Source organism: Mauremys mutica, chromosome 2, assembly GCF_020497125.1.
Source record: "Mauremys mutica isolate MM-2020 ecotype Southern chromosome 2, ASM2049712v1, whole genome shotgun sequence".
Taxonomy (NCBI): Eukaryota; Metazoa; Chordata; order Testudines; family Geoemydidae; genus Mauremys; species Mauremys mutica.
In genome coordinates this window covers 62,153,822-62,165,844 of record NC_059073.1, presented here as the reverse complement: position 1 = coordinate 62,165,844, position 12,023 = coordinate 62,153,822, and the positions used below count along the sequence as shown (strand labels likewise).

At 40.4% G+C, this 12,023-nt stretch overlaps 1 protein-coding gene across 5 annotated transcripts in view; it reads left to right on the top strand.

Moving 5' to 3' along the window:
* Positions 1-12,023, top strand: part of C2H8orf34 (chromosome 2 C8orf34 homolog) — a 281,523-nt gene that overhangs the window by 59,570 nt on the left and 209,930 nt on the right. For all 5 annotated transcript variants that reach the window (XM_045002946.1, XM_045002944.1, XM_045002945.1 and 2 more), the window contains exon 4: positions 4,479-4,607. In XM_045002946.1, coding sequence (XP_044858881.1) covers positions 4,479-4,607 — 129 coding nt within the window. The remainder of the gene's footprint in view (positions 1-4,478; positions 4,608-12,023) is intronic.

Sequence of the window (12,023 nt, the reverse complement as noted above, 5' to 3'; positions counted from 1 at the left end):
GTTAAAGGAAAGGAACAAGAGAAATTGGATAACCGAAGAGAGTATTGACTGACCTGTAAGGTGAAGTAGTAAGAATGGTAATAAAGGAATTTTAATGAAGTATAGTAGTGCCAATGAACATGTTTATGGTATCAAATAAACTTATTTTTGAACTTAGATTTTATTAAGTTTTCATACAAGTAAAACAGATGCTTCATAAATCACTTACAACATTTCCCAAGATCAAAAACACAATGAAGCCATCCAGCTGTATTTGGAGGACTTGGATGCACTCCTACTAGGTCACTATTGAGGAAAACACTGGTTATAAATGTGTTTATAACATTTGACAGTTAGGCCCATCAATAGAAATATAGCTACATTAATACTATCCCTATCAAGAGTGAGAATTCAGAAGGAAACAGTTTACACAAAATTTATTAATTTCTCTTTCTTTGTAAGAGCAGAAATGTAGAGTTAGGTGGAGCTCTTCATGTTCACTGTCATTGTATGATTCCTACTTCAGAAAAAATAATGGAACCTAATTCTGATCCTCAGCTACATAGATGTAAGGCATGCTCTAGCCTCTTGTTGCCATATAACCCAGCTACACATCAGGCTGACAGATCCTCGGAAGTTATCAGTATTGGGAAACCAAGTGGTGTTCTATAGCTACTTGGATTTGTTTAGGTGTTTGCCACATGAAACTTGGTGGTACTACTGAGTTGTTGCAAGATCAATATGAATGTAGGGAAAGGAGTTGATAGAAACTGTGAACATTTAAGCTTGTATACAAGACGTGCTCACTAGAGCTGATTTTTACAATTTTCCTAGGGATATACAACGTAAGCAGCAAGGTGGCTTCTCTGAGCCATTAATCTGCCAGTGGCCTAATCTCCACCACTGGAATGCCACTTGATTAATGCTCAATGCATTATAAAGATGGAGCCACACTGCAAACAAGAGGAATAGAAATATACATCAGAAGTCCATCTATCTTGACTCAAAATAATCAAAACTGGTACTTCTTTTCCCATTGCAGACACATAAGAAAAGAAAGGTACATAACATGTGTAGCTACGATACTTTCTAAAAGTTTCACTGCATGCAGTTCCATAGATGTTGTGAAGGGGCATACATACCCTCATTCTGGTGGAGAGGAGACTAATGAGCTTAAAAAGGGAGAACCTGCCACAGGAAAGGGTGATAAACAGGAAGAAGATTGCTGTGCCTCAAAGATTGCTGACCATAGATACTGATCCGCCAAGAGAGAGACAGTCACAGGCCTCGCTGTCCTGATGCTTCAAGGGCCAGGAGTAATGCAAGCTGTAGAATTTACTGCAGTAGAATTTACTGCTGCAGGAGGTTTCATGGATTTTTAAGGACAATTATCATTAGCTAGTGTGACTTCTTGCCTAATTTAGGCCATATAATTTCATTCAGTGATTCCTGCATCAAGCCCATAACTTGTGGTTGAATGACAGTTTACTTTTTGAAAGGACATCCAATTCTGATTTAAAAGCTCCAATTGATGGAGAATTTACATTGTCCAATAAGCTTTTTCCAATGATTAATTATTCTTGCTGCTTAAAAATTTTCATATTTCCAACTGGAATTTACTGACTCCAATTTCTGCCCATTAGATCTTGTTAGGCCTTTGATTGCTAGATTAAATGTTATCTATTTATGTTTATAGAATTTTTGTATCAAAGACTGTGATCAGTTTGCCTCTTAATCTTTTATTTGATAAACTAAATAGATTGAGATCCTTTAACATCACAGTAAGGAGTGTTTTTTTTCAGATGACAAATCATGCTTATAGCTCTTCTCTGAACCAGGGGTACTGGAACAATTTTTATAGGGGGGGTACTGAGAACCATTGAACCAAACTGTAAACCCTGTATATAATGAAACCACTTCAAGTGGGGAGTGCTGCAGCACCCCTCGCACCTGTAGTTCCAGCACCTATGTTCTGAACCGTCTCCTTAACATCCTTTCTAAAGTGTAGAGACAGCATTTCAGCAGTGATCTCACCAATGCCCTATGCAGATGTAATATCTCCTTATTCCTGCTTAGTGTTCCTCTGTTTATACATCCAGGGATCATGTTAGCACTTTTTGCCTCAGGGAACTAAAAGATAAATATTGTTGTTGGATTTAATAAGGGGATGGGTAATTTTATGACTAATAATGATGTATGTAGTTATGCACACTAAGAAGTATATGCTACCTCACTTCAAGCATAAACTGGCTGCCACAGAGTACTAACAAGATGTGTCTCCATGACTGCTAGGAATTTTCCACCACCATGAGTGTGTGCGCACACATGGGTGGCCAGGTGCCTTATGATGATGGGAATCTCATTTCCCTGAAGCTATTGCCAGAAGATTTAATGAGCCAATGGTCAGATTCACCATCAAGTCCGATCTTTGAAAAGACAGTTGTGTGTATTTAAAAAACAGAATAATCTCCCTATAGAAAACTGGTTATTCTTTTAGGAACAAAGGTTTAATTAAGAGACTGGATGAATCTGTTGTAGGTGTTGGGAGGGAAAAGGAGAGAGAGAAAAAATGGAAGCTGGTGGCAAAGGAACAGCTTTCCGAGATGTAGAGTGAAAGATGCAATATCAAATAGTGATTTCTGATGTGAAATCTCAACTTTTATAAAAGGGAAAAGCTAACTAACTTCCATACAAAAATGCTATGAAAGTCATAAATTGTAGGTACATCCTTTCAAGGCAAATATTGTTTATATATTTGGAATAATACACAAGTCTGATTCAGGTAATATGATGGGGATTTAAAATGCTTACATATTTTGATGAATGACTGATCATAATAAAACAGGAGAAGGGTAGGAATATTACTAAGGAGCTGTACTAAATCTGAAGTGAGAAATGTATAGGTTTCACTGCATATCGTTTCTATTCAAGAGATCACTTAATTGTGAAAAATAAGCCAAGACCCAAATTCAAAGGCATGGATTATCTAGTTTTTTCTGATAATTTATTGTAATATAAAAAGTTAATAAATGCTTAAGAGGGAAATTAGTAGAAGAAGCAACACATGATTTTTGACTTCAGGAAAGAGAATAGACTTTTGCTTTCTATTCTAGAATATGTGGGGAATCAATATTTCTATTTTTTTTCTGTAGTGAATCTGAGAAAAATGAATTCTGGTTAGGTCTAATAAGGAAGGCAGTTATTCAGAGTAGTATAAAAATAATAAATAAGACTTTTAATAAACATAAAATAATCCTAATATAGGGAATGGGAGAGCACTAAAACAAATGCAGTAATTAAAAGGATGACTAAAGCAACAACAAAAAAAAGTCTTTCTCTTGTGCATGTGATTCCGATTAGAACTAATCAGCTACTTGCTCATAGTGAGAAAACAATTAGAGCTTGCTCTCTATTCATCAGTTTGAATAACTGTCTTTTTAAGCAGGAACCCTGCAATTCCATATCATTTCAAGTACCAGATTTTGTTGCACAAGATATAGAAGTCTGTAAATTGTTTTTATGTATTTGGTGCAGATGTAGTTTGTAAATAGTGAGTTGAGAATTAGTGAAATCAAAAAAGAAGATGACTACTACTTCACCTCATTTAAACAGCTGTGACATGTTCTTGTTTTCTTATAAATTATTTTCATTTGATTGTGGGGCAGTGACATTAGCTATTTTTAGGAATGTTACTAGCATCACCCAGAATTTTGTCACTGCCATATAGTATTACTGCAGTGTGTATTGCATAAAGCTATGGCTGAAGATAACTCAGGAGTTGCAGCTTGATGCAGAATGCAGCAATCCACTTACATAGCTTAGGTCATCTTTGGAGTTGAGCTAATGTTCTCTTAAGATAAAATCTCTTGGGTGTAGTAATGCAGACTCAACAGAAGAGTGTGCTTCCCAAGAAGCCGTAAGGGAACAGAGTACAAGCTCATATGCTTACACAGCCTTTTTCCTGGTGTGTAATGGATATATATTTTGTTCAATAGTTAACAGAAAAGCAAAATAAACAGAATTGAGACAATTGCAGGAGTATTTATATAAATAAAACAAGTTTTGTTTTGTTTATGGTAAAACTAATAATAAAAATAGAAATAGGAGTTCTTTATTTCCATGTTGTCTTCTTTCCTTTTATTGACCAATAGGTACACATTTCATTTACCATGTAGTGGTTTCGCTTACAGAGCAATGTGTACATGATTTGTTTTGGGATTTTTTGTCTGAGAATTCAATGTTAGCTGTTCCTGGTGGTTAGTTGATTTGGTTGCAAAGGTCATTTGGAAATCCTGCCTCTGGACTTCCTCCCCCCCCCCTCCATTTGGAACCACCTCACTAACTGAAATAAAAATATATCCAGTAAGTGTTTATAAGAAGGGGAAAACTGACTTCAACATTATGAGCATTCTTGATCTTGTAGACTCATTGCACAGCTTGTTGTTACTGTAGCTTTCTGAATGATGAAATCTAATCTTTTATATATAAATTTTACTTAGTGCCAAGGTCAATAGAGCATCCTAAATGGGACTGGCGGAGAAAGCCGGAGAGCCAGGATTTTGATGAATTAAATCATATTCTTCAGGAGAGTAAGAAGCTGGGGAAAGCCCTTGAGAATCTCTCTCGCAGTAAGTTGATCTTAATTTTTTTTAATGTGACTGTGGAATATTGATCTTACTAATATATTATAAACATGTACTAAAGGTAGTGGTTTTTCTTTTACACTGGTATCATTTAGGAGTAACTCCACTGAAGTCAACAAAGTTAAACTGGGTAAGTTAAAGGGAGATAAGAGACACAGTTCACTTAAAATAAACTTTTTAATTAAAAAAAAAGCCATTTTATGTCTTTGATCCCAATAAACAATCACTTACTTACATAAACCAGCTTAAGAATTGTAAATGATATCGGTTTAAACAGAAAAAAGTAATTTTTTTTAGAGAAGGTGTAAACGATGCACTACAAAGCACATATGAAAATTTTGTCCTGATGGGCCATGAAGTAAAACAAAGGCAAATGGAGCATTTATTGTCCCTTAGTAAAAGACACCAGGTTTTTTTTTGGTTTTTTTTTGTGGGGGGGGGGGGGGAGGGAAGGGAGGGGAAGGGAAGGGTGCTATTACAAATATATTTCCCACACAAAAACAGGCAGGTCTTAAATCAATTCTTTTCCCTGGGATTTTCCATCATGGTGGAAAAACAAATTAATCCAATGTGGCTAGAATCCTAGAGCTGAAATATAATCACAGGAAAAACTAATAATTTTAACAATCAATTAACCAGTTAATTGGACCAGTAGTGCCAGTCTAACAGTTGTACTATGCCACGTCTTAACTAGGGAGAAAGCAAATTTCCAATGTGTGAAAGTTGACTTATTTTAAAGAGTGATAACTTGCCACTTCAGTGGCTGGAAGGGAATGAAGGTGTGTGGGAACCACATGTCCTCATGGAAACTCATATAGGAAGTTCCATAGCACAGTTCTTTATGGCCCCAAAAGTCAAAGCTTTCCAGAAGTTTGTGGTTTGATGTAGTGTGCAGGTGTGTCCTAAGAGTGAACGTCTTGTCTGGCTTTTGGAAGGAGAAGCAACACAGATCCCTTCCACCCTATGAATCACTATGACCATTAGCCATGAATGAGGAGGAAAGAAATCTGAGGCTGCTGTAGGAAGCCACTGGTGCTGTGTGGCAACTACTACTCATCTCTCTTTCACAGCTACTTGCTGTGCTGTAGAGGTAAATAGAAAAGAGTGCAGGGCGGGGCCAGTAGTCTGATGTGTATATAGGACTCGGAGGCAGAAGTAGGAAGCAGTTCCATAATGCCTGGGGTCCAGATTTAGAGGCTGTGCTTTAATAATAATAATAAGCTCCACAGATGCCTGATCCATACTAACCAACATTCCCAAAGCAGTGGGTGACTCTGGAGAAGATAGTCATCCACAGTGAGGAGGCAGTGGAAGAGCCAGCATGCACATGTGTTCCTGCTGTGTAGGGAGTGTTGTGTCATGAACTACTTAAATACCCTGAGAATGATCTGAAATGCAAGAGAAAGAGACTTCATAGACACATTACTATCCTCTCTACAGCATATACAGTGCACAGCTGAGAGTGGGAAGAAATGCAACAAATGCCTATGAGAGAACTTTGAATATGCCCATTAAAACCAGATATTTCTGATAGTCTAACTGAAAACACACAATTGTATGGCATGCAGCTAGATTTTTATCAATAATGTCACACTGGTTACATGCTTAAGATGTAGTACTTCTTTCAGTAAGGTACAGTTTTTGGTCTGAAACATGCTGTAGTCATTAAAAATGACTTACTCACGATCAGTTACACATCTAGTCCTAAATGCCAGTGTACTGTGGTCTGCTAATTGAACTACAGTACTAGCCATCAGCATTCTGGGATGGTTTCTCCTTTTTTCTGTTTAACCTGAACTTTCAAATCATGTTGTTCTCACTTGAGATCAATGTTTGTGATTTAATTTGAGATTGACGTTTTTAGATAAGTTCAGTCAAACCTGTAAGGAAGATAAAGCTATCTCAGCACTGCAGCTGCTACATGATATATTGCTGTTGCTTATAGAATCTGTTTACTTTTAGTGTGATGTATGGGTAATAAAAGAAAATAATGATATTTGCTAAGATTGAAAAAGGAGGAATTTGCACAAAATTATTTCTATTCAGTTCCTAAATTAGGGTTTTCCTTACACTGAGAGAACTGTGGTCTCAGTTGTAAGTATCCTTTTCCTATGCTCTTTAAATTTTTAATTACACACTGAACTATTTGGCATTTTATTCTAACCTGCTGTAAGTTATAGGACCACATTCATTTTTGAGTTGCAGTACTTTGCAGAATAGGAATTTCCCTTGTGTAGGAGTGCTGGTACAGAGCCAGCAAATCCGAATACAGCTCTGGTGTAAGGGGTGTCACTTCTGGATTGTTGCCAGCTGGTATAGGTTAGCAACAGTTTGATCTAACCTACTCAGGTGCAGATCTTCCCTGAAATCCATGGACTCTGTGATGGCTCTCTTTTTCTGCTGTGCCAGTCTGAACCTTGGCACAGCATAGAATCCTAGGCTCATAGTTTTTTAGTTGCTGGTTTTTGTAGTATTTCTACCACTATATACCATGTCATTACTCACTAACCTGATCCTGCAGCTTTTGTGCTCAAGTAACTGCCAGTGAAGCTAATGGAAATTGGGCCTGCAGCTACTGTACATGCCAATCTCCAGAATAGTTAGACAAGTATTCTTTCTTTGGGGACGTAATTTTATTTCTCTTAAACTCATCTTTTGGACTGAACACTTAAAGATGGCCCTGTCTGCTCAGCAAGGGTAATAAAGATTAAAGCACTTTTCTCAAGACTGGGATTTATTCAAAAAATCACCCTCTCTCCTTTCTGGACAGCATACTGTATACTGGTATATTGCTGCATTGCACTTTGGAGGAGACTGTTTCAGTGGTGTTGCGTGGTTATAGTTTGTAAAGCACTTGAGCTTCATTCAAAATGGAAGTCATAGAAACATAAAATAATTGTGATTAATAATAAAAGGGACAGACACATAGCATCAGACTTTCAATTCGAAGTGTCTTACGGTTATTGAATTCTTACTGGGGAAAATAAAATTGTGGTAATGTCTTGCGAGTGAAGTGACTCAATGGAAAATATAAGACTCTAGGTAAGTTAAACAAAATTGGGAAGTCAGTTCTTGCTTTTCAGGCTCTGAATCTCAGATTTCATATCACTTCCCTGTCAGAGTGGTTGATCAGGTTATTCTGTTAACATTGGAACTGTTTTTCTCAGATTTTGGACAGAGCCCTGGTGCATGAAAACCAGAATGCTTTACTTAATAGGAGAAAAATTGGCTCTTGGGAACTCTATGGTCATCTTCTGGCTGATTAGGAAAATGCAACAGTATATTTACATTCACTCTTAATGAATGCTACATGAATGAATTACAAGTCATATATCTTTTCCTAGAATATGGTATACACAGCAACTTACCAGGCATGAGTTTGAGGGGGTGTGCATGTACAGAAGTGATTACAAAAAGGAAGGGAACTGGCCTGAACTACTAAATTACACACATTATGTTCTATTTCAATATTTTAATTAAAAATGAGTCCCAATGAGGGCAGATGATGATAAATCTCCCTGAGTTTTGAGTCATTTTCACTCAGCTAACTTGCTGTTCTAAGTTTTTCATTGTTTTAAAAATATGTAGTAAGAAAATGTAAGTCCATTAACTAGTGCACCATTCATCGGAGAGGAGGTTTTGCATTACAGGGTTTTTGATGCCTTGTTTTAGGCTAGGCCTAAGCTTGTATATCCCCTAGTGAAAAAGAACTTGTGAAAAAGAACTTGTTGCTGTTAAATGTTTGACACTAGATGCTAAACATTGCTCTGTGAAAGGTTGTAGTCACCAAGTGAATGAAAGTTAAAATACACTATACGGTGTATTAACTATATTTGGTTTTATTGTAATAGAGCAGTATGAATTATACTCTAATACAAATGATGACTACATATAAGAGCTAGGAATTATTATTAATAATGTATACCCTTTCTAACTTTCTCCTTTAAAAAATATTTTGAAAGTGCACTTATGTCTCAGCATATCAAAGTTAAAGAAATCTGCCTGAAGACAAATTTGCTTTCTTTGCTATGGAAGATATTATTCCTAGATTGAATGGAATCAATCTCTATTCATTACTTCATGCTGGAAATCAGTTTTAGGCAGAGGACCCAGCCTCCAGACACTGGCACAATGAACACGTTTATTTCTTCACTCTGACAGTACTGGTTACTACAGACTGCCATTTGACATCACAGAGAAATCTCCAATCCACAACAGAAAATGAGAGAACAGCTTAGAGGACAAAGAGGTGGTGTATTTATGGGCAATATATTAATCTATGCTGATATAAAAGAAAAGCATGACAAACAATTGACCAGTATTCTAAATGTAAAGGAGTTGGAGGGTGCATGTAACAGGGTGGCTTGTCTCATTCTTAGGGCCCTACCAAATTTATGGTCCATTTTGCTCAATTTCACAGCCATAGGATTTTAAAAATTGTAAATTTCATGATTTCAGCTCTTTAAATCTGAAATGTCACTGCTGTTGTAATTGTAGAGGTCCTGACCCAAAAAGGAGTTGTTATTAAGGGGGCTATTGTAAGGGGGTTGCGGTATTGCTACCCTTACTGTTGAACTGCTGGTGGTGGTGCTGCTGCCTTTGGATCTGGGCAGCTGGAGAGTGGCAGCTGCTGGTCGGGAGCCCAGCTCTGAAGGCAGCACCACCACCAGCAGCAGTGCAGAAGTACGGGTAGCCGTACCACAACCCCCTTAAAATTAGCCCCCTTAATAATTGCCGTGCAGAAGTAAGGAATGCATGGTATGGTATTGCCACTCTTTACTTCCGCACTGCTGCTGGTGGGGCACCGCCTTCAGAACTGGGCACCTGGCCAACAGCTGCCCTCTGGTTGGCCAGCTCTGAAGTCAGCACAGAAGTAAAGGTGATAACACCGTGACTCCCTCCCCCAAATAACCTTGTGACCACCCCGCAACTTCCTTTTGGGTCAGGACCCCCAATTTAAGAATTTGACCCCCAATTTGAGGCAGAAGTAGGATAGTCCCATAATGCCTGAGGTCCAGATACCAGCTCAGTACTGACCAACATCCCCAAAGCAGTTGACGACTCTGGTGATAGTCCTGCACAGTAAGGATACAGTGCCTCCAAATATCTCCCCTAGTGAAGAGCCGGCATGCACATGTGTTCTTGCTGTGTGGGGACCATTGTATTGAAGTAGTTCATGACACACTGAGAATGCTCTTTGAAATTCAAGAGTGAGATTTCACGGTGTGATGGTATGGGCGGGGTCTCCCTCCAGTGTGGCCTGAGTTCACTCCATCCCTAAAGCTGTCCTTTACCTCGAGGCAGTGAGACCTAAGTATTCAAGTCAATAGGGTTACCCTGATTCACAGGGCAGCAAGGCCCAGTGTCCAGAATCAATAGACGGGGAGGCCTACTGGGTGGGGTCATTAGGGTGGCCCTGATTCGCAGGGCAGTAAGGCCTAACAGCCAGAGTCAATAGAGCGGAACTGATTCATAGGGCAGTAAGGTCTAATGGTCAGAGTTAATAGGGTGGTAGGCCTCTACCCAGAGGTGGGCCCTCCCTGCTCCACCAGGTCCCAGCCCAAGGCCCTGACAGTGGCAAGTGCATTCGCCACTGAGTCAGAGAGGATTCAGCCACAACATGCTGACCACACTAGGGACTATGGCTAATCCTTGCCCTTGGCTGCTTCCTACCATGACTCCTGTATCTGTGGTCTGGACAGCTTCTGGGTTCCTGTGCCTGGGCTGTTCCTGGTGGCTCCAAAGTCCCTGAGCAGATGCCCCAGAGCAGGTATCGGGGCATCTGCTGGGGTCTTGGCGCTTCTGTGGTTGGGGGCTGCAATGGCTCCAAGGCTGGAGCCTGCAACGGACGTCCTTTGTCTTCAGTGGTCAACCCCGACTGAGCCGAGCTGCTCACTTTTATACTGGTACTGCATTTGGGGCATGTCCCTACTGGGCATGAGGGCAGGGCTTTCTTAGCCCACAAGGAGGAATTAACCCTTTCCTGTCCAGTGCAGGGTGAGTTCACACTGTCACACATCCTCCCACTTAAGAGGGTATGCAAATGTAGGTTCTTCCTCTCCCCCGTTTCTGCCTATCCTTGAGGGAAAAAAATCAGTGTTGGCATGTGCTTTCCTGGGGCAGCATAATACCTGAAAGTTGTATGGCTGAAGGGCAAGATACCACCACATGATGCACATGTGTTGGTGTGCTTCATGCTATTTAACCATTGCAGGGATGCACGGTCTGTGATCACTCTGAATGTATTTCCTAATAGATAATATTGCAGGGCATCTATGACCCACTTAACAGCCCAGGCCGCCTCCGGGTGTTTTCCCTGGCAACTTCTTGTGACAGTACTGCCCCAAGGCCCACTTCCGAAGCGTCTGTCTGTAAATGAAAGGTTTCTGGAAGTCCAGGTGTATCAAGACAGGTCCTCTTGTGAGTCGTTCTTTCAACATCTGAAAGGCTGTCTCTCTCTCTCAGCAGACCATGGACCCTCTGGGGTGTGAGTTTCTAGTTAGGTCTGGCGGGATCACAAAGTCTGGGACAAAACGCTGGTAATATCTGGCTAGACCAAGGAATTGCTTTACCTGTACCTTTGTTGTAGTGGTGGGCCAATCTCACAGGGCCTGTATCTTGTCAACCAGGGGCTGTAGTTGTCCCCTCACCCTCCATGGTGTATCTTAAGTACATCACTTCACTCTGCCTGAGGTGGCATTTTGTGGGGTTTGCCATGAGTCCAGCATACTTAAGAGCACCCTGGATAGGTGTTGGAGATGGTCCTCCCAACAGGGCGCTGTGCACTATACCATCGATGTAGGCCTGGCATAGTGCTCGGGGTTGTAACAGTTGGTCCATATGCTGCAGGGTGACAGTTTGGTGTTGGGGGTTTGCCAATATCCCTTAGTCAGATCCAAAGTTGACAGGAACTTGCGTCCCTTCCCTTCCCCCCCCCCATTATTCCAAGAGTTCATCTACTCGTGGCATTGGATAGACATTGAAATGGGAAATTTCATTTACTTTCATGAAATCAGTGCAAAAATGCACTGAGCCATCTGGTTTCGCGACCAGGACTATCGGGCTTTGCCATTCACTGTGTGACTCCTTTATCAGGCCCAAGTCCAGCATGGTCTTCAGTTCCTTCTACACTGCCTCCCCATCTTGCGAGGCAGGGGCCTGTGGGTAATGCTTACCTTCTGATTGGGCTCGTCTTATCATTCCGACCGGGGCAGATGCTAATGGCATCAGTGAAGGCTCACAGGATATCCTGCAATTGCTCCCATTGAACCTGAGTGAGCCCTTCTCACATTGCCACTGTTATGGCCTTGAGAGGGCCATTGACAAGCGCTCCGTGCTTTGTTTCAGGTGGGTAGAGGCTGATGAGTAGGACTTCCCTGGTCTTCGATGCCTTCAGCTGGT